Here is a 26235-nt window from a genome sequence, read left to right as displayed (position 1 = left end):
CTACATATTGTTTTAAGAAGCCCTCCTGGATGCTCCTTACAAACTCTGCCCCGTCTAAGCCCCTGGCACTAAGTGAGTCCCAGTCAATATTGGGGAAGTTGAACTCTCCCATCACCACAACCCTGTTGTTTTTACTCTTTTCCAAAATCTGTCTACCTATCTGCTCCTCTATCTCCCGCTGGCTGTTGGGAGGCCTGTAGTAAACCCCCAACATTGTGACTGCGCCCTTCTTATTCCTGATCCCTACCCATTTAGCCTCACTGCCCTCTGAGGTGTCCTCCCGCAGTACAGCTGTGATATCCTCCCTAACCAGTAGCGCAACTCCGCCACCCCTTTTACATCCCCCTCTATCCCGCCTGAAACATCTAAATCCTGGAACGTTTAGCTGCCAATCCTACCCTTCCCTCAACCAGGTCTCTGTGATAAGGTTCTATACAGCTGCAACATGACTTGCCCATTTTTATACTTAAAGCCCTGGCGTATGCCTTCTTGACTCCCACCTCCACCTGCACTGCCACTTTCAGTGACCTGGCCAGATGCCTCATGGTTTTGAATATCTTGATCAGATCTCAACCTGACCTTTTCTTGAAGAAAACAGTTTGAACTTCTCCAATCTACCTTCAGAATTGTGCGCAATTTGCACAAGTGTGTAAAAATAATAATAGGGTAATTATAGTGGGTGATTTCAACTTTCCCCAAATTAACTGGGATACTCATTGTGTTAAGGGCCTAGATGGAGCAGAGTTCGTAAAATGTTTACAAGAGAACTTTTTCGCTCAACATGTGGCGTGTGCAACAAGGAATGGTGCAATGTTGGACCTAATTCTAGGGAATGAAGCCGGACAGGTGGTTGATGTGATGGTGGGGGAGCATTTTGGTGATAGCGACCACAGCATGGTGCAATTTAAGTTTGTTATGGACAAAGAAATAGACAAATTGCAGAAAAAGGTCTTGGATTGGGGAGAGTTGACTTTAGTAAAATAAGGCAGGATCTGGCCAAGGTAGATTGGTTACTGTGCGGAGATTCCCGGCTGGGTCACTGTCTGCGCGGAGTCTGCACTTTCTCCCGTGTCTGCGCGGGTTTCCTCCGGGTGCTCCGGTTTCCTCCCACAAGTCCCGAAAGACGTGCAGTTAGGTAAATTGGACTTTCTGAATTGTCCCTCTGTGTACCGAACCAGGCGCCGGAATGTGGCGACTAAGGGTTTTTCACAGTAACTTTATTGCAATGTAAGCCAACTTGTGACAAGAAAGATTATTATTACTATATTCCTGCAAAGCATTTATATATATTACAAACAGCAAAGGTCCCAGCACTGATCCCTGAGGAACACCACTAGTCACAGCCCTCCAATTAGAAAAGCACCCTTCCATTGCTACTCTCTGCCTTCTATGACCTAGCCAGTTCTGTATCCACCTTGCCAGCTCACCCCTGATCCCATGCGACTTCACTTTCTGTACCAGTCTGCCATGAGGGACCTTGTCAAAGGCCTTACAGAGGCCCATGTAGACAACATCCACTGCCCTATCCTCACAATCATCTTTGTTACTTCCTTGAAAAACTCGATCAAGTTAGTGAGACACGACCTTCCCTTCACAAAACCATGTTGTCTCTCGCTAATACGTCCACTTATTTCCAAGTGGGAGTAATTCCTGGCTCACATAATCCTCTCCAATAATTTCCCTGCCACTGACGTAAGGCTCACCGGCCTGTAGTTCCCTGGATTATCCTTGCTACCCTTCTTAAACGAAGGAACAACATTGGCTATTCTCCAGTCCTCTGGCACCACCCCTGTAGCCAATGAGGATACAAAGATTACTGTCAAGACCTCAGCAATTTCCTCCCTTGCCTCTCTCAGTATTCTGAGGTAGATCCCATCAGGCCCTTGGGACCTATCTACCTTAATGTTTTTCAAGACCCCAATACCTCCGTCTTTTTGATCTCAACATGACCCAAACTATCTACACTCCCTTCCCCAGACTCATCATCCACCAAGTCCTTCTCTTTAGTGAATACTGACACAAAGTACTCATTTAATACCTCCCTATTTCCTCTGGCTCCACACAGCTCACCCCCTGTGCTTGAGTGGGCCAACCCTCTCCCTCGCTCCCCTCTTGTTGTTTACCTAAGTATAAAAAGCCTTGGGATTTTCCTTAATCCTGCTGGCCAACAACTTTTCGTGACCCCTTTTAGGCCTCCTGACTCCTTGCTTAAGTTCCTTCCTACTTTTCTTGTATTCCACACTTGCTCCGTGTGTTTCCTGCCTCCTCCCCTGACAAATGCTTTTTTTTTCTTGTTGACTGGACACACAATATCCCTCGTTATCCAAGGTCCCGAAACTTGCCATATTTATCCTTCATCCTCACAGGAACTTGCCAGTCCTGAATTCCTATCAACTTACACTTGAAAGCCTTCCACATGCTGGATGTTGATTTGCCCTCAAACATCTGCCCCCAATCTACATTCTTCAGTTCCGGCCTAATATTGTTGTAATTAGCCTTCCCCCAATTTAGCAGCTTCACCTGAGGACTCCACTTATCTTTATCCATCAGCACCTTAAAGCTTTCTGAATTGTGGTCACTGTTCCCGAACTGCCCTCCTGCTGAAACTTCGACCACTTGGCCGGGCTCATTCCCCAATACCAGGTCCAGTACGGCCCCTTCCCTAGTTGGACTACATGTTCCTCTATCTCCCGCTGGCTTCAAAGAAAATGTTCTGTGAGAAAATGAAGGTGCTGTGCATTTTTTAAATTGGTTGCTATGTGAAGAAACAAGCATGGTTATCTGCACAACTCTTTCGGTTGCAATGTATTCAATCGATATATGAAAAACCAAACTGATCGTCTCCAGTAGCATTATGCAAAAAGTATGCAATGGAATATAATCACAACATATTGAAGCAAGTAACTGACTTGTGATGTGCAGGACTTCTGGTCAATTACATTGACATTTCTTTTCATAAATTATTTATCTTTTCAAGGGTTGGCAAAAGCGAATCATGAAGTTCTGAAAACAGACTTAAACATTGGGTAAGGGAATTTTGTACATTCGATAATGACATACATTCAACTCCATTTAATATTTTTAGCAGTACTGTACTGCTAGTCCAATAGAATGTAAGCCATGAAAACAAAGTGTACGTTACAAATGTTAAATTGTATATATTCTTTCCAAACTGTACCCTTTGAAAAATGCAAACACATTTTCCTGATTTGAGCTCTCTCCAGATGACTTTTTCTGACATTCAATGCAAATGCCCACTCACATGATGAAGCTATATACAGAAATGTGCCTTAATCCACCAAGTAATCTGGCAAAGCAGCGAACAAGGAGACACATGGAGCCCCTCAAAAATACCCTCTTGATCTGTTGAACAGATTTCTGGAGGAGTAATAATCAAGAGCCTGAATTTTACATCTGGGGCGGTCCCGAAGTTGAAACCCGCTCCAGCCCGAGGGCGCCTTGTTAATGCGATGTTACACTGGCTAACCTGTTAACAGCCATCCAGCGTGAAACATGCTCTGTGACAGGCTGAGCACTGCCTTGGAGGCCAGGAAGCGGGCATGCATTGAGAAATGCGGATGTGCAGTGGGCGCTCCCCTCAAGGGGACAGCGCTGCAGTGCTGCATAAGGCAGCTGTGAAACTAGAAAAGATGAATATTGAGAGGCAAGGAAAGCCAGGTGGCAAGGAAAACTTTGGGAATCATATGACAGGAGTTATTGTCCATCCTTAGTTGTCCTAAGAAAATATTGGGGCTGGTTTAGCACAGGGCTAAATCGCTGGCTTTGAAAGCAGACCAAGGCAGGCTGGCAGCGCGGGTTCAATTCCCGTACCAGCCTCCCCGAACAGGCGCCGGAATGTGGCGACTAGGGGCTTTTCACAGTAACTTAATTTGAAGCCGACTTGTGACAATAAGCCATTTTCATGTTGGGCTGTCTTCTTGAATCGCCAGTTGTTTGATACAATTGAGCAGCTTGCTAGTTAAGGGTCAACAGTGCTGTTGTATTACATACAGGCCCGACATTAGAGCAGGGTCCCTTCCCTGAAGTATGCTATTGAACCAGCTGGGCTTTTATGGCACTCCAACAGTTTCATGCTCACTTTTACTGACAGAAGACTTTTATTGAACTGAATTCAACTTCCCAGCCTGTCATGGTGGAATTTGGACTCTTGTAATTATTACACTAATTCTTTATGTTTTTCAGGGATGAATTCACCTCGAAAAACCAAGCAGCAGAGGTAAATTCAAAATTCCATAGTTTGCCTGTCAAGTATTTAAATAACCTGGTTTTCATCTCTACCATTATATTGTAACTAACTTGATTAAAACCGCTTTTCTCTTTAACTGTGACCATGGTGTGTTGCCTCTCCTTTGCCTTGTTCACCTCCGGGCTACTTCTGAAAGAAGTTAACCATTCTAACCCCTCCTCTGTGGGTCATCTTCTGAAGAAGACACTTCTGATTAACCTTCTGGGCACTTAGTTCAATCATGGCATTTCCTCTTGGGTCTGCATGACGCAAGGTCCACCCTCAGCAATATCATCCTGTGAACATTGTGTCTACTTTATACAAATCAATCTGACGCAACCTCTCCACCTCTATCCTTGATTCCATGACATATCAAGTTGTATGACTTCCTACTGGTTTTGGATGAGCTAGAATTTGTTGCAACTCAACCTTAGTAAAGACTTAAGAGAAACTATGAAGTGAAGTATGGGTGTAGCTTAGCAATCTAACACAGGTAGAAGTTTGTCACCTTGACAATTAAGTAGAATTTGTAGTTCAGCTCAGGCAGCCAAAAGGAAACAATGGCAATGGGAGCCAAAGGACTCGGTACGTTCGCTCTTTTCTCTCCCTCCAGATGCCGCCAGACCTGCTGAGATTTTCCAGCATTTTCTCTTTGGTTTCAGATTCCGGCATCCGCAGTAATTTGCTTTCACTCAGTAAATACTTCTGTTTGCCTCATGCCAGATCATTTGCAATTTGGCTCCCATTGCCATTGTTTCCTTTTGGCTGCCTGTTGTATTTGGCTGCGTGAGCTGAACTACAAATTCTACTTAATTGTCAAGGTTACAAACTTCTACCTCTGTTATATTGCTCAACTGCAACCATACTTCACTTCACAGTTTCTAAAACACCATGGGTAGGATTCTGTGTCGGCCAACGCCCAAATCAGTGGAGAATCGATCGTGAGGCCAATGTCGTGGCCGCCGCCGTGTGCGTGGCAGAATGCCGCGCTCTGGTGCCTCGACACGGCGCCAGTGCGTTCCACTCCACACGTACAGTAAATGCCGTCCACATATCATGAGTGGGCCTGTCCCGGTATTCCCCGGGGCCTCCAGGATGCTCGCCCTTCACCAGGAGGAATTACCGACGGTATGTTTCACCGGTAGTTTAAAAGATCTGGAAACAGGCAATGTGGCCAATCAGGGAGAGCGAGGAGGTAGGACACGCAGAGGTGCGGCCATGGGCTGTGGACGGGGGTGGGGGCGGGTGGGGGGCACACCTGCCACGCCCAGGGGAGCGGGCGGGCAGCAGTGGGTGACCAGGGATTGGGCCGTCGGGTCGCGGTGACCGCTACCGGAGCCAGGGTGTCCAGCATGGGTCGCCATTGCCGCAGCCTGCAAGTCAGTCATCTTGCTGCGCACCCCACTGACTGCTCTCTGTGGCCCCTGGTTATGCACAGTGACACCGGCTGTATGGGTGCATCACATCCTCCACCCCTGCATTACAGCTCCCACCTGTGGTAGTATCAGGTATTGCGGTACCCGAGAGGCTGTAGACCATTGGGTAAGCCTAGCAGCTTACCATTGGCTGTTTGGTATGTGGCTCCGCCCTGACAGGCGGGGTATAAGAACAGGTGCCATCCCAGCAGCCCCCATTCTGTACCGAAACTGCTGGGGAACAGATCTAGTCTATTAAAGCCTTCAGTTATGATACAACCTCGTCTTCGAGTTTAATTGATCGTGCATCAATTTAATAGACTACTCTTGAGCTGAAAGAATGGATCTCCGAATCAAGCCGGAGTGTCTACAACTCAGCCCCCACGCGGAGAACTCGGCGGCGATATTTAAGCACTGGCTGGCGTGCTTTAAAGGCTACCTCGAGACGGCCGGAGGCACCCCCTCAGGAGAACAGACACTGCATCTCCTGCACTCGAGAGTAAGCCCTGGAATCTTCTCCCTCATCGAGGAGGCGGAGGACTATGATGATGCGATCGAACTGCTAAAGGGACATTATATCCGCCCTGTAAACCAGATCTACGCACGTCACCTGCTTGCAACTAGATGGCAAAGCCCCGGGGAATCGCTGGAGGATTTCTACCATGCGCTACTGGTGCTGGGCAGAAACTGTGGCTGCCCGCAAGTTTCGGGCAGCGAGCACACGGAACTTCTAATCCGGGATGCATTCGTAGCAGGTATGAGCTCTTCAGAGATCCGACAAAGACTTTTAGAAAAGGACACCCTGGGACTGAGAGAGGCACGGGCCCTGGCAGGGTCCATGGATGTTGCCTCCAGAAACGCGCAGTCCTATGCGCCCGACCGCGCAGCGGCCCCCTGGGCTGCGTGGCATCCCGCAGTGGCAGCCCCACAGACCTTCCCCGTGTCCCCGCAGGCCTGCGCTGTAAGACGGCCCGCTAGCTCCGTTGGGCCCCGTTGCTTCTTCTGCGGGCAGGCGTAGCACCCCCGCCAGCGCTGCCCAGCCCGCACCTCCACCTGCAAAGGGTGCGGCAAGAAGGGCCATTTTGTGGGGGTCTGCCAGGCACGAGCCGTGGCTGCGGTCTCCAGCGACTCCGGACCGCCGCGGCAACCTTCCCTTCGGGCCCCAGGCGGCCAGCACTCACCGCCACCCCCTGTCCGAGGACCACGCCCGAACCACGGCCGCGGCCAGCTTGCCGCTCGGACGCCACGCTGGACGGATGTGTGCCGCCATTTTGTCCATCCCGCCGCCATTTTGTACTTCCCCGACCACCATGTGCGATCCATGGGAGACGCCATCTTGGATGGGGCCCCAGGCCCCCAGCACAGCCGACTATATGCTGCCAGATCACAGCCCACAACTGCTCCATCTGGCCTCGGTGATGCTGGACCAAAATCGACCTCGGACACTCGCAACAGCAACGACGACGATCTTCATCAACGGCCACGAGACGTCTTGCCTGATCGACTCTGGGTGCATGGAGAGCTTTATACACCCCGACACGGTAAGGCGCTGTTCACTTGTCACCCACCCTGTAAATCAAAGAATCTCCCTGGCCTCCGGGTCACACGCGGTGGAGATAAAGGGGTTCTGCCTAGCGAACCTCACTGTCCAAGGCAGGAAATTCAACAAGTTCCGCCTTTATGTCCTGCCGCAGCTCTGCGCGGCTATACTCCTGGGGTTGGACTTCCAATGTAACTTGCAAAGCCTGACCTTCAAATTCGGTGGCCCTATAGTCCCCCTTACTGTCTGCGGCCTCGCGACCCTGAAGGTCGACCCGCCTTCCCTGTTTGCGAACCTCACCCCGGATTGCAAACCCGTCGCCACCAGGAGCAGACGGTACAGTGCCCAGGACCGGACCTTCATCAGGTCAGAGGTCCAGAGGCTACTGAGGGAAGGGGTCATTGAAGCGAGCAACAGTCCCTGGAGAGCTCAAGTAGTGGTGGTAAAGACCGCGGAGAAACATAGGATGGTCATTGACTACAGTCAGACCATCAACAGGTTTACGCAACTGGATGCGTACCCTCTCCCCCGCATATCCGACCTGGTGAACCGGATCGCGCAATACAAGATCTTCTCCACGGTGGATCTCAAGTCCGCCTACCATCAGCTACCCCTCCGCACTAGTGACCGCAAATACACCGCATTCGAAGCAGATGGCGGCCCGACCAATTTTTAAGGGTTCCCTTTGGTGTCACTAATGGGGTCTTGGTCTTCCAACGCGAGATGGACCGAATGGTTGACCGGTACGGCTTATGCGCAACGTTCCCGTATCTTGATAACATCACCATCTGCGGCCATGACCAGCAGGACCACGACATCAACCTCCGAAAATTTTTCCAGACCGCGAAAGTCCTTAACTTAACGTACAATAAGGATAAACGCGTCTTTAGCACTGACCGTCTAGCCATTCTCGGCTACGTAGTGCGAAATGGAGTTATAGGCCCCGACCCTGAACGCATGCGCCTCCTTATGGAGTTCCCCCTCCCTCACTGCCCCAAGGCCCTGAAGCGCTGCCTCGGGTTTTTCAGCTATTACGCACAGTGGGTCCCCAACTACGCAGACAAAGCCCGACCCCTAATCCAATCCACAACCTTCCCCCTGTCGACGGAGGCCCGCCAAGCCTTCTGCCGCATCAAAGCAAACATTGCAAAGACCACAATGCGCACCATCGACGAGTCTCTCCCCTTCCAGGTCGAGAGCGATGCGTCCGACGTAGCTCTGGCCGCTACCGTCAACCAAGCGGGCAGACCCGTGGCCTTTTCTCCCGTACCCTCCATGCTTCCGAAATTTGCCATTTCTTGGTCGAAAAGGAGGCTCAAGCCATAGTAGAAGCTGTGCGACACTGGCAGCATTACCTGGCCGGCAGGTAGCGTTCATGTTTGATAATGCACAGCGGGGCAAGATAAATAACGACAAGATTTTGCGGTGGAGGATAGAACTCTCCACCTACAACTACGAGATCTTGTACCGTCCTGGGAAGCTAAACGAGCCTCCCGATGCCCTGTCCTGCGGCACGTGTGCCACCGCACAAGTGGACCGCCTCTGAGCCCTCCACGAGGACCTCTGCCACCCGGGGGTCACTCGCTTTTTCCACTTCATTAAGGTCCGCAACCTGCCCTACTCCATCGAGGAGGTCAGGACAGCCACCAGGGACTGCCAAATCTGCGCGGAGTGCAAACCGCACTTCTACCGGCCAGAGAGAGCGCACCTGATAAAGGTGTCCCGTCCCTTTGAACGCCTCAGCATGGATTTCAAAGGCCCCCTCCCCTCCACCGACCGCAACACGTACTTCCTGAACGTGATTGACGAGTACTCCCGGTTCCCATTCGCCATCCCCTGCCCAGACATGACCGCAACCACCGTCATCAAGGCCCTCCAGGGTATCTTTACACTGTTCGGTTTCCCCGTGTACATACACAGTGATAGGGGGTCCTCCTTTATGAGCGACGAACTGCGTCAATTCCTGCTCAGCAAGGGCATCGCCTCAAGCAGGACGACCAGTTACAACCCCCGGGGAAACGGGCAAGTAGAGAGGGAGAACGGAACGGTCTGGAAGACCGTCCTACTGGCCCTGCAGTCCAGGACTCTCCCTGTCTCCCGCTGGCAGGACGTCCTCCCGGTGACCCTCCACGCTATTCGGTCGCTGATCTGTACAACTACCAATCAGACACCTCATGAACGTCTCCTTGTCTCCCCCAGGAAGTCCTTCTCTGGGGACTCGCTCCCAACCTGGCTAGCGACACCCGGACCCATCCTGCTTCGGAAGCACGTGCGGGCACACAAGTCGGACCCGTTGGTCGAGAGGGTCCACCTGCTGCACGCTAACCCCCAGTACGCCTACGTGGCGTACCCCGACGGCCGGCAAGATACAGTCTCCCTCCGGGACCTGGTACCCGCCGGAACCCCACGCGCACCCGAACCATTGCCCCCACCCCCTCCCCCCCCCCCCCCCCCCACAGCACCTCACTGGGGGGTCGGTCCTCCCGCCACTTCTACCTATGCCATCCCACCCACCGACGCCCCCTACAGGCGTCCCCCTCTCGTGTAAACCATTTGCCCCACCAGCGCCGCCTAGGGGTGACAAAGCTGCCATGGATGACGAAGCCACGCTCCCGGAGTCGCAGATGCCTGGACCCCCACCAGAGCCACCACAGAGGGTCAGACGATCCAGGAGGACGACCAGGCCACCCGACCGACTGATTGCTTCACTGTAACTGTAAATGAACACTGACTGTACATATCTTCCACACTTGTAAATACTCACGGTACCTCCATATCTGATCATACCCTGTTCAATGCAATTGTAACCACTGGCCACCACCCCCACCGGACTCTTTTTTAACAGTGGGTGAATGTGGTAGTATCAGGTATTGCAGTACCCAAGAGGCTGTAGACCATTGGGTAAGCCTAGCAGCTTACCATTGGTTGTTTGATATGTGGCTCCGCCCTGACAGGCGGGGTATAAGAACAGGTGCTGTCCCAGCAGCCCTCATTCTGTACCGAGGCTGCTGGGGAACAGTTCTAGTCTATTAAAGCCTTCAATTATGTTACTACCTCGTCTTCGAGTCTAATTGATCGCGCATCACCACCCCCTACCCCACCATCTCCTGACTTTACCCCACCCCCATCAACCAGCCGCTGGGGCAGCACAGCGCACCAAAGGGCAACGCCAACAGTAGCCCCCGCAGGAAGGCATTAGACGGGGACCGTGGGCATACCGCTGGGATGGGTAGTGCCAGCCAATGTTACCCCTGACAGCAGGGGTGGGCACCAGGGCCAGATGCTCCCATGGTGCCAGGGTGAACGGCCGGGTGGGGGATGAGGAAAGGAGGGGGACATGCGGGGCAGGATCTGCAGTGCAGACCGGGGCCACCAGGCTGCATGATGGACCTCGTTGGACATGGGGGAACGCGCCAAGCTAGCATGTCTGCCTCTCACCCCCTACAGACAATGGGTATTGGAATCCAACCGGGAATGGAGGCCTTCCTGCTGGTCGCCGCAGCCCTGGGGGTCACTGAGGCTGTGCGAGCTGGAGCTGCTCGAGGAGGTCCCTGCCGCAATGGAGGCTGCCCCAGAGAGACAGGAGGCAGCCGGTGAGGATGGAGAGCCGGCCGCACAACAGGCCGAGGAGGAGGTGGGGAGGAGGCGCCACATGAGGCTCGTGTGTACCGGCAGCGCCTGTCATTCGAGGACCTGCCCGACCGGGCATTGCCAGCGAAGTTTCCGGCTGTGGGGACCTGTCTGGGATCTCGCAGACCTCGGTGCACAGGTGCAGCCGCAATGTCACAGAGGCCCTATATGCCCGGTCGGCACAGTACATCAAATTCAATATGGACCGAGCCCACCAGGATGCCCGGGCAGCGGGTTTGCTGCCCTCGCCGAGGTGCCCCAATCCAGGACGGGATGCAGGTCGCCTTACGAGCACCGGCCCATGACGGGCTCGTCTTCACAAACCGAAAGGGGTTCCACTTGATGAATGTGCAGCTGGTGTGTGACCACGAGCTGCATATTTGCACGTCTGCGCCCGATATCCGCCAGGTGCATGATGCCTTAATCCTGGCATACTTGACGGTTCCTTGACCTCTTCGAGGCCCATCCCCAGGCTGAGGGGTTGGCTTCTGGGTAACAGGGGTTATCCGCTGTGGACGTGGCTGATGCCGCCTAACTGGAGACCACAGACTGATGCGGAGACCCACGACCATGATGCCCATGATGCAAACAGGGCTTTGATTAAGCGATATTCGGCATCCTGAAGATGTGGTTGAGGTGCCGACACCGATCTGGAGGGGCAGACAGTATATCCCTGGAGAGTCTCCCACATTGTGGTGGCCTCCTGCGTCCTCCACAACATCTCGCAGCAGATGGGTGAAGCGCTGGAGGAGGAGGATCAACATCAGGCCTCGTCCAATGAGGAGGATGCGGAGGAGGGAGAGATGGGGCAGGACATGGGGCCCGGGCTGGCGCAGGAGGTCACACAACATGTGCGCCAGGGCCGACACGCACAGGACACTCTAATCGCCTCCAGGGTGCCTGGCCAGTAGCACAGACACCCTGTCCCACTCCACACACCCTCTCATGATCACCCTCCCTGGGCCACCCCCCATCCCCCTCCCTTGTAACCCCCACCATGATTCCTACCAGCCTCACTATGGGGTGCAGGCCCTGGGTTGGCAGTAAGAGTAAGTCTGGCCTAAAGGAGGGAGGATGACAGCCCGCTCTGCGATGAGCTCTGGTGCTCTGTACCATTTGACAATGTCTGACTCCTGCCCACGGTAGCACTTTCCACCGTCCACCTGGGTGATCTCTGCGTGCGAGCTGGACATTCCAGCACACGGTCCCACCGAACCCTTGGGGTGGCGGAGGTGGGGACTGTGGTGGTAATGGGGGGAGAGGGATGGGGCACTGGAGCGGCGGGCGGGGCTGAGCTGGGGTCCCGAGTCCAAGCCCATCCCCACCGTCTGACCATTTCCCAACCCCCCCTCCCCACCCCCAGCCAAACCTGTGCAGCCAAAGCAGCTCCCACTGTCTGACAGAGCACCGAGGCAGGTTGAAGCATTGCGAACAGATGCTTATTGTGAAACGGTGAACATATATTTACAGGTTTGTGCCCTAGCTCCGAACACTATACTGTGTGCTGCACCAGTGCCACTGTAACTGGGGCCTACCTTTCTGGCCGAGGGGCCCTGACGCTATGTCTAGGTGGACCAAGGCCTCGGCTGTGGGCGCCACCTGTGTGGTGTTGGCCTGGGTGGCGGTTGGACACCTCAAACTGGATGGTTGCTGACACCCCCTCATGTAGTCCCTGGCTTTGCGACTGCATCTCCACTATCGATGGGACCGCCCCTCACAGAAGCCTGGAACCTGTCTGGACGACAGCTAATTCTTGGGGTCAGTCCACTCTCCGACTGCAGAGCTTGTTCCAGTCACAAACGGGCATTGCCGGGATGCTATTGAGCATGGCCCAATCACTGAGGAGCATCTCCGAGGGCATCGACGGTGCAAACCATGGGGAGCAGCCAAGGCTCGAACCAGCTGCCCCTCCATCCCAAGGTGAGCCCCGGGTCCTATGAGGAGGGTGCGCTGGGTCGGACCCGTCCCATTGAGTGGCGACAGTGGTCACCTGCTCCCCCGAGTTCTACCCCTATGATCACAGCCAGCACACGGGACAGGGGCACACGGCTTCTGCCGCGGACAAGTGAGCCGGGGCCCCAGATCCCCCAGAGGAGACCCAACAGGGGCATCGGAGGCCACGGGATGAGGTAAGCAGCTGGCTGCCTCCACCTCTGACGTGTATGCTGAGGACACACCTGGACGTAACGGTAGATCTAGGAGGGCAAAGACAACAAGGATCACTGGGGGCTGCTGATGGGGGAGGGGCCAGCACCATCGGGTGGGTGGGGAATTGTAAACCACAATAAACACTTTTGTGCATAACTAGTATGACGCCTCTGTCACTTTTGTCCGGACTGCGGGCTGGCCTCCGACCCCTTGGCCTACCTTTCCAGGCATCCGCCCACTGGCCGTGGACATAGAACAGTACAGCACAGAACAGGCCCAACGGTCCTCGATGTGGTGCCGAGCATTGTCCGAAACCAAGATCAAGCTATCCCACTCCCTGTCATTCTGGTGTGTTCCATGTGCCTATCCAATAACCGCTTGAAAGTTCCTAAAGTGTCCGACTCCACTATCACAGCAGGCAGTCCATTCCACACCCGAACCACTCTCTGAGTAAAGAACCTACCTCGGACATCCCTCCGATATCTCCCACCCTGAACCTTATAGTTATGCCCCCTTGTAACAGCTACATCCACCCGAGGAAATAGTCTCTGAACGTCCACTCTATCTATCCTCCTCATCATCTTATAAACCTCTATTAAGTCGCCTCTCATCCTCCTCCGCTCCAAAGAGAAAAGCCCTAGCTCCCTCAACCTTTCCCCATAAGACCTATCCTCCAAAACAGGCAGCATCCTGGTAAATCTCCTTTGCACCCTTTCCAATGCTTCCACATCCTTCCTATAATGAGGTGACCAGAACTGCACACAATACTCCAAATGTGGTCTCACCAGGGTCCTGTACAGTTGCAGCATAACCCCACAGCTCTTAAACTCACGCCCCCTGTTAATAAACGCTAACACACTATAGGCCTTCTTCACGGCTCTATCCACTTGAGTGGCAACCTTCAGAGATCTGTGGACATGAACCCCAAGATCTCTCTGTTCCTCCACATTCCTCAGAACCCTGCCATTGACCCTGTAATCCGCATTCAAATTTGTCCTACCAAAATGAATCACCTCGCACTTATCAGGGTTGAACTCCATCTGCCATTTTTCAGCCCAGCTCTGCATCCTATCAATGTCTCTTTGCAGCCTACAACACCCTCCACCTCATCCACTACTCCATCAATCTTGGTGTCATCAGCAAATTTACTGCCCCACCCTTCAGCCCCCTCCTCCAAGTCATTGATAAAAAGCACAAATAGCAGAGGACCCAGCACTGATCCCTGTGGTACACCGCTGGTAACTGGTCTCCAGTCTGAAAATTCTCCATCCACCACCACCCCCTGTCTTCTATGTGATAGCCAGTTACTTATCCAATTGGCCAAATTTCCCTCTATCCCACACCTTCTTACTTTCTTCATGAGCCGACCATGGGGAACCTTATCAAACGCCTTACTGAAATCCATGTATACGACATCAACTGCTCTGCCTTCATCTACACACTTAGTTACTTCCTCAAAGAATTCAATCAAATTTGTGAGGCAAGACTTACCCTTCACAAATCCGTGTTGACTATCCCGGATTAAGCTGCATCTTTCCAAATGGTCATAAATCCTATCCCTCAGGACCCTTTCCATTAACTTACCGACCACCGGAGTAAGACTAACCGGCCTATAATTACCAAGGTAGGCTTGGTACCCCCCACGGTAGGCTATTGCAGAAAATACGGAGGCTGGGGATTGAGGGTGATTTAGAGATGTGGATCAGAAATTGGCTAGCTGAAAGAAGACAGAGGGTGGTGGTTGATGGGAAATGTTCAGAATGGAGCTCAGTTACAAGTGGAGTACCACAAGGATCTGTTCTGAGGCCGTTGCTGTTTGTCATTTTTATCAATGACCGAGAGGAAGGCGCAGAAGGGTGGGTGAGTAAATTTGCAGACGATACTAAAGTCGGTGGTGTTGTCGATAGTGTGGAAGGATGTAGCAGGTTATAGAGGGATATAGATAAGCTGCAGAGCTGGGCTGAGAGGTGGCAAATGGGGTTTAATGTAGAGAAGTGTGAGGTGATTCACTTTGGAAGGAATAACAGGAATGCGGAATATTTGGCTAATGGTAAAGTTCTTGGAATTGTGGATGAGCAGAGGGATCTAGGTGTCCATGTACATAGATCCCTGAAAGTTGCCACCCAGGTTGATAGGGTTGTGAAGAAGGCCTATGGAGTGTTGGCCTTTATTGGTAGAGGGATTGAGTTCCGGAGTTAGGAGGTCATGTTGCAGCTGTACAAAACTCTGGTACGGCCGCATTTGGAGTATTGCGTACAGTTCTGGTCACCGCATTATAGGAAGGACGTGGAGGCTTTGGAGCAGGTGCAGAGGAGATTTACCAGGATGTTGCCTGGTATGGAGGGAAAATCTTATGAGGAAAGGCTGATGGACTTGAGGTTGTTTTCGTTGGAGAGAAGAAGGTTAAGAGGAGACTTAATAGAGGCATACAAAATGATCAGGGGGTTGGATAGGGTGGACAGTGAGAGCCTTCTCCCGCGGATGGAAATGGCTGGCACGAGGGGACATAGCCTTAAACTGAGGGGTAATAGATATAGGACGGAGGTCAGAGGTAGGTTCTTTACGCAAAGAGTAGTGAGGCCGTGGAATGCCCTACCTGCTACAGTAGTGAACTCGCCAACATTGAGGGCATTTAAAAGTTTATTGGATAAACATATGGATGATAATGGCATAGTGTAGGTTAGATGGCTTTTGTTTCGGTGCAACATCGTGGGCCGAAGGGCCTGTACTGCGCTGTATTGTTCTATGTTCTATGTTGAGTGAATTTGAGGTATTTAGTGACTGGAAAGCAGAATACTGCAGATGCTGGAAACCTGAAATAGAACAGAATAAGCTGGACATGCTCAGCATTGCAGGCTGCATTTACAGCAGTTGTTCTTCGTGCCTGCCAGCATGCTGCAGATGGGGGATTACATAAAACCTTGTGGAAGGCTAAACGGGCCTCAAGACTTTGCATGTATCAGGGTGGCTAAACTGTGCTTGAGATGCACAGCACACATTTGGAATGGCAATGTTCTTTCAAAGATAGTTCTGACACTCCAATGGAACCACCTAACTTGCATGCTGCCCGAGTTATAAGCTGGAAACTGGAACCTGTGCCCCGGGGGGGTCTCTTTCCTCTCTTCCCCCTGGGGGCTATACTTTCCTTTGTACCCCCGGAGGGGCCCCCCTCGACTGATTCAACTGTTCAATTTGGCAGGATGAGTAAAAAAGCTTCTAATCTGGATGATGAGAGATTGTAGACTCTGTGGTACAGAGGGATCTGGGCATCCTAGTGCATGAATCAAAAAAGGCTGGTACACGGGTGCAGCTAGTAATTAGGAAAGATAATAGCATGTTATAGTTTATTGTGAGGGGAATTGATCACAAAGTAGAGCGGTTATGCTTCAATTGTACAGGGCATTGGTGAAACCAGATCTGGTGGTACTGTGGACCGTAAAAGTCTCCTTGTCTAAGGAAAGATGTAAATGTGTTCGACGTAGTTCGGACTAATACCAGGAAAGGGCGAGTTGTCTTATGAGGAAAGGTTGGAGAGGTGAGGTTTGTGTCCTGTTCAGTTACATGGGCAGGGTGGGTATAGAGGAATGTGGGCCAAATGTGGGCAAGTGGGACTAGCTTAGTGACAGAAACTGGGCAGCATGGACAAGCTGGGCCGAAGGGCCTGTTTCCATGCTGTAAACATCGAGGACTCTCTGACTAGAGTTTAGAAGAGTAAGAGGATCCTTCATCGAAACCTTTCAGATCCTGAGGGGTGTTGACAGGGTGGGTGTGGGGAGGACGTTTCCTCTTGTGGGAGAATCTAGAACTCGGGTCACTGTTTAAAAATAAGAGGTTGGCCATTTAAGACCGAGATGAGGAGAATATTTTTCTCTCAGAGGGTTGGGAGTGTTTTGTGAGGGCCACGAAGAATCCAGCACGAGTTGAAGAAATAACATTTATTTACAATAACATATGTATATACAACAGCAGCAGCAACTCCCTTGCTGCTCACTGTCCTCCAGCCGGTTCCAAACTGGCCAGCTTTATTTATGCAGGGAATCTGCTAATGATTCCTCTGCCCCCCCCTCATTGGGGAAGCTCATACTCCCAAAGGATTGTGGGATTGTCATTAGTCCCCAGCCAGTGGTAAGCAGGCAGGTTATAACATCCCCCCCCCCCCCCCCCCCCAAAGTCCAAGGAATCCACCGAAGACCCTGGCGAAGGAGGGCGTCGGACTCGTTTGGCCGCAGGCCGGACACCATTTGCACGCGGCGCTGGATCGGGCGGCGTGTAACGAGACGGAGACCGGCGCTTCCGTGATGAACGGCGCAACGGTTGTACATCCACGGCCCGTGGGCCCGAGGATTTCCCCTCTGAGGCATCCTGTATCTCCATCTCGGAGTCGGAGTCCGCTGCTCCGTCATGTCAGCGTCTCTACCTCCATTCGGTTCTGTAACGACCTGCGCAGGCTTTGAGTGAGGCACCGGGGGGAAGATTGTGAGGACTACCTTCCCTTGTCTCTGGTCTCTGCGGCTGTTGAAATGAGCTCTGGGGGCGGGGAATCTTTGGAAGGGATGGTCTTCTGGACCGAACGTGGTCTACATGTTTGCGCTGGAGACGACCCTGGGCTTGCACCTGGTAAGGTATAGGGCCAGTTTGGCGAAAGATTATGCCAGGGACCCACTGGGCACCACCAGCAAAATTCCGAACGAACACTGGGTCACCGGGCGCAAACTGCTGAATCGGCCGATGCCGAGACAATCCCGGTCCCTGCCGTTCTTGTGTGCGGCGTACTTTTGCGCCAATGTCTGGGAAAACCATACTAAGGCGGGTGCGAAGTCTCCGTCCCATTAGGAGTTCCGCGGGAGCTACCCCAGTCACTGCATGGGGGGTGGTCCTGTACGTAAACAAAAAGCGAGCCAGTCTCGTGTCCATTGATCCGGAAGACTGCTTCTTTAGGCCTCTTTTGAATGTCTGCACTGCGCGCTCTGCCAACCCATTTGAAGCCGGGTGGTAAGGGGCAGTGCGGATATGGCGGATGCCGATCATCTTCATGAACCTCGCAAGCTCCTCACTTATGAACAGAGTGCCGTTGGCCGTGACCAGCACCTCGGGGAGGCCATGCGTACTGAAAGACAAACGCATCTTCTCGATTGTTGCACAGGACGTTGTCCCCTGCATCTTATGCACCTCTAACCATTTAGACTGGGCATAGATTAATAGAACGAACATGGATTCTTGAAAAGGGCCGGCGAAATCCGCATGCAAGCGCACCCAAGGCCGCCCTGGCCATTCCCAGTGATGTAGGGGCGCGGCCGGCGGAAGCTTCTGATGCTCCTGGCAAATGGAGCAGTTTTGGGCCACCTTCTCAATGTCGGTGTCGAGGCCTGGCCACCAGACATAACTCCGGGCCAACATTTTCATTTTGGTCACACCTGGATGCCCATTGTGCAAGTAATATTAGCTCCTGTCCTTTTTCCAGGACAATCACACGCGTCCCCCACAAGAGGATGCCGTCTTCCACGCTGAACTCTGACAGCTTGGAGGAAAATGCCCGCAACTCGCCTGGGAGCTGTCTATGCTGCCCACCATACAGGACTATGTGCCGAACCTTTGACAGGACTGGCTCCGTCTGGGTCCACTCACGGATCTGTGATGCCGTGACAGGCAAGGTGTCCATAAAATTTAGGGTTGCAACCACCTCACCGGTCGTGGGGGTCGACATGGGGCCGGTCGATAAAGGCAATCGGCTCAGTGCGTCGGCATTTGCTATCTGGGTTCCTGGTTTGTGCTCCACAGAATACTCGTATGCAGCAAGAAACAAAGCCCAGCGCTGGATCCGTGCAGAAGCAATGGGCGGTATTGGCTTATCCTCTCTGAAAAGTCCCAGCAGAGGCTTATGATCAGTCACGATAGTGAAATGGCAGCCATACACATACTGGTGGAAGCGTTTCACCGCAAAAACCACTGCCAGGCCCTCCTTCTTGACCTGCGCGTACTTTTTCTCCGCTGCAGTCAATGTACGGGAGGCAAAAGCTATCGGTCGCTCGGCCCCGTTCTCCATCTTGTGGGACAGGACAGCCCCAATACCATATGGGGATGCATCGCATGTGACGAGCAAAGGCTTTTCAGGATCATAGTGGGTTAGTAACCCAGATGACGACAATTGTTGTTTTACCCGCCGGAAAGCAGTTTCTTACGGCTGACCCCAAACCCAGGTGTGATTCTTCTTTAGCAGCAGGTGTAAGGGGGCCAGCGTAGTTGCCAGATTGGGGAGGAACTTCCCGTAATAGTTTACGAGACCGAGAAAAGAACAAAGATGCGAAGAGTCAGTCGGGGCGGGGGCCTGTTGAATTGCACGCACCTTCTCTGCGACGGGGTGGAAACCTTTGCGGTCCACCCGATAACCCAGGTAGACTACTTCCTTCGCCTGAAAGACGCACTTTGTGTGACGTAAACGGACTCCAGCCTCTGAAAAGCGTCTAAGGACAGCTTCCAAATTTTCCAAATGTTCCTGCTCCGACGTCCCTGTAATCAAAACATTGTCTAAGTAGACAGCGACAGGCGATAAACCTCTCAAAATGCCCTCCATGACGCATTGAAAAATAGCGCAGGCAGAGGATACCCCAAAGGGCAACCGTGTATACTCATACAGGCCCAGGTGTGTATTAATCGTTACATATGGTCGGGAGGCAGGTTCCAGCTCCAACTGTAGGTAGGCGTGACTCATATCTAATTTCATGAACGAGAGTCCGCCTGCAAGCTTCGCGTAGAGAACCTTGGTGCGAGGCATTGGATATCGGTCGAGCCGGGAAGCCTTATTCACTGTAAGTTTATAGTCGCAGCACCAGCGCACTGTGGCATCTGGCTTCATTACAGGTACAATTGGTGCTGCCCAGTCAGCGAAATGGACGGGCCTGATAATGCCCAAAGTCTCCAACTGAGTGAGCTCCCCTTCTACCATCTCGAGCAAGGCATAAGGCACCGAGCGCGCCCGGAAATAGCGCGGCGTGGCTCCTGGTTCGATTTGAATACGGGCTACGGCCCCTTTTATTTTCCCCAAACCGGGCTGAAATACATCTGGGTACCGTCCTAGCACATCAGTCAACCCTCCAGAACCTGTATGGAGGATGTGCTGCCATTGCAACCGCAAATGGCGCAACCAGTCCCGACCCAACAGGCTGGGCCCATGGCCGCGCAGCACGATAAGTGGGAAACGCCCCTCCTGGCGTCCATAAACAACAGGATTGATCGTAGTTCCTGCAATGTCCAATCATTATTCCCGTATAGGTGGCCAACCTGGCCTGTGTGTCGGTTATTCTAAGGGTCTGTATACCCTGCTTGATGCGGTCGAATGTCCTCTGGGTGATCACGGAGACCGCTGCGCCAGTATCCAACTCCATCTCAACCTGTCACCTTAATGGGGGCCACACGGGGAGCCGCCACACAATGCAGCTGCAGGCAGTCGTCCTCCGTCTCCACGTCCTCAGGAGCAGTTGCCGCAGGTTCATCCACATGGAAGGTATGGCCTCTGGCGCCCCCAGGACCGGCGTCCGCGAAGGGGTCAGCGCCCACAAGTCTGACACTGACATGGCTCCTCATCCATTGGCTCTGGAGAAGGCTCCCTTCGGGAAGGAATGTCCGACGGCCACTGGTGTCGATCCAGACGTCGCCTTACCCAAGGTACCGCAGGAGTGCGGGGGGATGCTTTCTGACGGAAGGGGTTGCACCCCAAGGCATGCACTTCCATTCCCTGTATCTCCTGCACTCCCGGTTCTGCGCTCTCTCCGGACAATACTATTTGAATGGCCTGTTGAAAAGTCAATGTTGGTTCAGCTAACAACTTCCTCTGGGTGGCCGCATTGTTAATACCGCAAACCAAACGGTTGTGTAACATTTCTGACAAGGTCTCACCATAGTCACAGTATTCCGCAATCCTGCGTAGCCTGGATAGAAAATCAGCAAGGGATTCTCCTGGGTCCTCTCAGCGGTATTAAAGCAATAACGTTGGACTATCGTGGACGGGGTTGGGTTAAAATGCTGCCCCAATAAGTTCACAAGTTCATCAAACGTTTTGGTGTCCGGCGCAGCTGGGTACGTAAGGCTCCTAATCACCCCAAACGTATGCGGGCCGCAGGCGGTGAGCAATATGACCACCTGGCGCTCGTTTTCGGTGATATTGTTTGCCCGGAAATAGTAACGCATCCGTTGTGTGTACTGGTTCCAGCTTTCCAGCGCAGCATCAAAAACATCCATACGTCCGTACAGAGGCATGGTATAATAGAAAACAACTTCCAACCTGTATCCAACAAAAATCCAGGGAGGTGGCTTCAGCAGTGTAGACAGCTATTCACTTTAACCCTCGTCGCCAGTTTTGTGAGGGCCACGAAGAATCCAGCACGAGTTGAAGGATAGAAAGAAATAACATTTATTTACAATAACATATATACACAACAGCAACAGCAGCAACTCCCTTGCTGCTCACTCTCCTCTAGCCGGTTCCAAACTGGCCAGCTTTATTTATACAGGGAATCTGCTAATGATTTCTCTGCCCCCCCCTCACTGGGGAAGCTCATACTCCCAAAGGATTGTGGGATTGCCATTAGTCCCCAGCCAGTGATACGCAGGCCGGTTATAACAGCGTGTCTGTAACTCTTCTTCAAAAGGCATTGGAAACAGAATCTTTAAATATTTTTGCGACAGAGCTGGATAGACTCTTGATTAACAATGAGCTGAAAGGTTATCAGGGGTCAGCAGGAATGTGGGGTTGAGATTACAATCAGAACAGCCATGATCTGATTGTAAGAGGTAAGAAAATGTCGATAGAGAGAGAAGCAGGGATGGAGAAAGATAAATGGAGAGTGGGTTAGATCAGAGGGGTTGTAGGGATTGATGGAAAGGAGAAAGAGCAGCAGAATGAAGGAGGAAAAGGAACAAGGAAGACAGGATGGAGGTCTGAGATGTAAGGAGGACCGAGAGGGGAGATAGAAATAAAAGAAATGGTTATGAGAAAGCCTGGGATGGAAGAGAAGAGCATGGGATGATGGCAGAAATATAGAATTTACAGTGCAGGAGGAGGCCATTCGGCCCATTGAGTCTGCACCGGCTCTTGGGAAGAGCATCCGACCCAAGGTCAACGCCTCCACCCGATCCCCATAACCCAGTAACCCCGCCAAACCCATTTTGGACACTAAAGGCAATTTAACATGGCCAATCCACCCAACCTGCACATCTTTGGACTGTGGGAGGAAACCGGAGCACCCGAAGGAAACCCACGCAGACACGGGGAGAACGTGCAGACTCCGCACAGACACATCAGTGAATAAGAAATTGAACAGAAGGGGATAAGAACTAAAACAAAGTAGCTATCCCTGTGGATGGGGCAGGGGAAAGTGGGCTGACACATGCTCAGTGGAAGCAAATATACTTGGGGTGAGTATAGTTAACAACCTATTCTCAATGTGGGGAAGCTGTCAGCAGACAACTTGAAGGCTGGGGGGGATAAGCTTTCAAATAATAGAGAACATTGCAGCACAGGAACAGGCCCTTCGGCCTACCAAGACTGTGCCGATGCAGATTCCTTACTTAAACCTACTACTGATTGCCCAGACAATCTGTATCCCTCCATTCCCCGCACGTTCATGTGTCTATCAAGATACATCTTAAATGTTGCCTGTCTGATCCACCCCCTCCACTGATAACGCATTCCAGGCACCCACCACCCTGACCATCAAAAACATCCCCCGCGCATATCCCCATAATTTACCCATCTCACCTTGAACCTGTGTCCGCTTGTAATTAAGTCTTTCCCCCTTGGAAAAAGCTTCTGATTATTCACCCTGTCTATACCTCCAGTAATTCTGCAGGACCTACGTCTGGCCTCAACTCAGCCTCCGTCTTTCCAACAAAAACAATCTCTCCTCGGAGCTTACACCCTCCAGAACAGGCAATATGCTGGTCAACAATCTTTGCATTCACTCCAAAGCATTCACGTCCTTCTGGTAGTATCGACCAGAACTGAACGCAATATTCCATGTGTGGCCGAACTACACTTTTTATAACTGTTACATGACCTGCCAACTCTTGTACTCAATGCCCTGGCCAATGAAGGCAAGCATGCCGTATGTCTTGTTGACCACTTTATCCAGCTGCATTGTCACGTTCATGGAACTATGGATCTGAACACCCAGATCGCATGTAACCAAGTGTGCAGATGAGGGTAGTGTAGTTGATGTAGTTCACATGGATTTCAGCAAAGCCTTTGACAAGGTCCCACATGGAAGACTTATTAAGAAGGCAAATGCGCCTGGGACACAGGGGAACCTGATAAGGTGGATTCATAATTAGCTCAGTGGAAGGACATAGAGGGTGATGGCAGACGGCTGCTTTATCGTCTGGAAGCCAGTGACCAATGGCGTACCACAGGGATTTGTGCTGGGCCCCCTATTGTTTGTCATTTATATAAATGACATAGATGACTATGTGTGGGGGTGGGGGGTGGGGGGATGGGGTGGGGGGTGGGGGGGGGGGGGGAGGGTGGTGGGGGGGGGGGAGGGGGGTGGGGGGGGGGAGGGAGGACCCGTAAGTTTGTGGATGACACAAAGATTGGTCGGGTGGTTAACAGAGAGGGTGAGTGTCCTGGGTAACAGGAAGATACAGACAGAGGAGGATACAGACAAGATGGTCAAATGGGCAGATAAGCACAGTGGTTGGCACAGTTCCTTCACAGCGCCAGGGTCCCAGGTTCGATTCCTGGCTTGAGTCACTGTCTGTGCGGAGTTTGCACGCTCTCCCCGTGTCTGCGTGGGTTTCCTCCGGGTGCTCCGATTTCCTCCCACAGTCCAAAGATGTGCAGGTTAGGTGGATTGGCCATTCTGAATTCTCCCTCTGTGTACCCGAACAGGCAACGGAGTGTGGCGACTGTCATAATATACACCAGTATATCATGGTGCAGACACACACACTGATGGACACACAGCGGGACCAATCAGCACACACAACACCGCAGCCAATCACCAGTTAGAGCACACTCACTATAAAGACAGGGGGCATCAGTTTTCCCGCTCATTCGGGATGCAGCCTCCTACAAGGACAGAGCTTACAGCTTACAGCACAGATCTTCACCATGTGCTGAGTGCATAGACTGGTTCGGACAGGCATAGATCTTTAGTTTAGTCTAACATCGTGTTGTCCCACAGTGAAAGTATGTTCAACAGTTTCTAACTTAATAAAATAGTGTTGTACCATTATAAATGTTGGTAGCCTGTCTATGTTACTGCTGAGGCAAATACAGTCTCCACAGATCCAGAGCACCCAACACATCAGCGACTAGGGGATTTTCACAGTAACAAAGAACAAAGGGACCTTGGCATGTTGTCCAGAGATCTCTGAAGGCAGAAGGGCAGGTTAATAGGGTGGTGAAAAGACATCTGGGACACTCGCTTTTATCAATTGGAGCATTGATTCCAAAAGCAGGGAGGTCATGATGGAGCTGTATAGAACGTTGGTGAGCTGGAGCACTGTGCAATTCTGGTCACCACATTATAGAAAGGATGTAATTGCGCTGGAGGGGGTGCAGAGGAGATTGACCAGAATGTTGCCTGGGATGCAACATTTAAGTTATAAAGAAGTTGTATAGACTTGGGTTGTTTTCGCTGGAGCAACTCTTGTCCTTGTTTTCTCTTGTCCTTAGTCCTTATCCATGAGTATTCAAAAGCTTACGGAATTCTGATCACTATTCCCAAAATGTTCTCCGACTGAAACTTTGGTCACCTGGCCGAGCTCATTCCCCAATACTAGGTTCAACAAAGCTCCCTCTCTGGTTGGACTATCAACTTATTGTTTCAAAACCCCTCTTGGACACACCTAACAAATTGCTCTCAATCTGAACCTCTGGCACTAAGAGAGTCCCAGTCAATATGGGGAAATGAAAATCACCCACCACAACAACCCTGCTATTTTCACATCTTTCCAGAATCTGACTGCATATTGTGGTGATATACATCACTGTAAGTACACAAAGGGTTAATGTACATACATTACACCTAGCTAGACACTAGAGGGAGCACCAGAGACATGACACACAGACAGTCAACCAATAGGTCAGTAAGATAGGACACGACCAATGGGCAGTCACGATACACACAGAGGTGACACTACCACAGGAGGGCATTACACCAACCCATATAAAAGGACACATCACACATGCTCAGTCTCTTTCTAGTGGAGACTCTCAGTGAGTACAGACACAGGGTTGATTGAACATCACACCCACCACGTGGATTGTAGCAGACTGGTTCGTCAGTCTGAGTCGCTATAGCAGGATTAACAGTAGCGTTGAATCCAAGTAGGAGAATTGTTAACAGTTTAATAAACATGTTAAAGCTATCTCCAAGTCTGAACCTCCCTTTGTCAGAGTGCACATCAAGGAAGCAGCTTTTGCTACGACAAGAGCATAACAAAACACACATCTGGTGCTCTGTATCCTGCTGGCTGTTGGGAGGCCTATAGTACACCCCCAACATTGTGATTACACCCTTCCTATTCCTGAACTCTACCCATAGTGCCTCACTGCAGGATCCCTCCAAGATATCCTCCCTCATCACAGCTCTGATATGTTCCCTAACCAGGACTGCAACACCCCCACCCTTTCTGCCACCCCTCTATCTTGTCTGAAACATCGACATCCCGGTACATTGAGCTGCCAATTCTGCCCCTCTTTTAACCCTGCCCCTGTAATAGCAACAATGTCATAATTTCATTTCAATATAGGCAATTGAAGCATTTTACAAGGAGGAATAAAGAGGCCAAATACTCTTTGGAAATAAGGTACAAGGTCAAAGGGAGCTAGGACGACAGATTCACCAATCATTAAATGGAGCAACACAGGCCGGAATTCTCCACTGGTTGCGATTAAATTTTCCCACCGGCAGCGCACCCTCTCCAGCCGGTTTTGCGGTGGCATGGGGCGGTTACAATGGAAAATCCCATTGACAGTCAGCGGGAAGATAGAATGCGGCCGCCAGCGAACGGCGCACGACTGGGACACACGCGGCTCCGGGTCCGGAGAATCCAGCCCACAATTTAACAAGGTTAATGAAACGAAAAGCAGAAAAATGATCTAAATTGGTGCAGAATATTGCTGCAGTGCTGAATTCCACAATATGAAAAGGATTCAGACACATTGGTGAAGATAGAAAATAGACTGACAGTGAAGGTATCAGAACTGAAATTTTAAACAATTAGAAAAGACTGAATATCCTGGATTCTTTAGAAAA

At 51.7% G+C, this 26235-nt stretch overlaps 1 protein-coding gene across 1 annotated transcript in view; it reads left to right on the top strand.

The window, feature by feature from the left end:
- Window positions 1-26235, top strand: part of LOC140429947 (uncharacterized) — a 470344-nt gene that overhangs the window by 35673 nt on the left and 408436 nt on the right. The window contains exons 2-3 of the mRNA XM_072517537.1: window positions 2978-3026; window positions 4204-4237. Of these exons, the coding sequence (XP_072373638.1) occupies window positions 2978-3026; window positions 4204-4237 (83 nt within the window). The remainder of the gene's footprint in view (window positions 1-2977; window positions 3027-4203; window positions 4238-26235) is intronic.

This window comes from Scyliorhinus torazame, chromosome 9 (assembly GCF_047496885.1).
Source record: "Scyliorhinus torazame isolate Kashiwa2021f chromosome 9, sScyTor2.1, whole genome shotgun sequence".
Taxonomy (NCBI): Eukaryota; Metazoa; Chordata; class Chondrichthyes; order Carcharhiniformes; family Scyliorhinidae; genus Scyliorhinus; species Scyliorhinus torazame.
The sequence above is the reverse complement of the archived record's forward strand: the minus strand, read 5'-3'. Positions and strand labels throughout refer to the sequence as shown.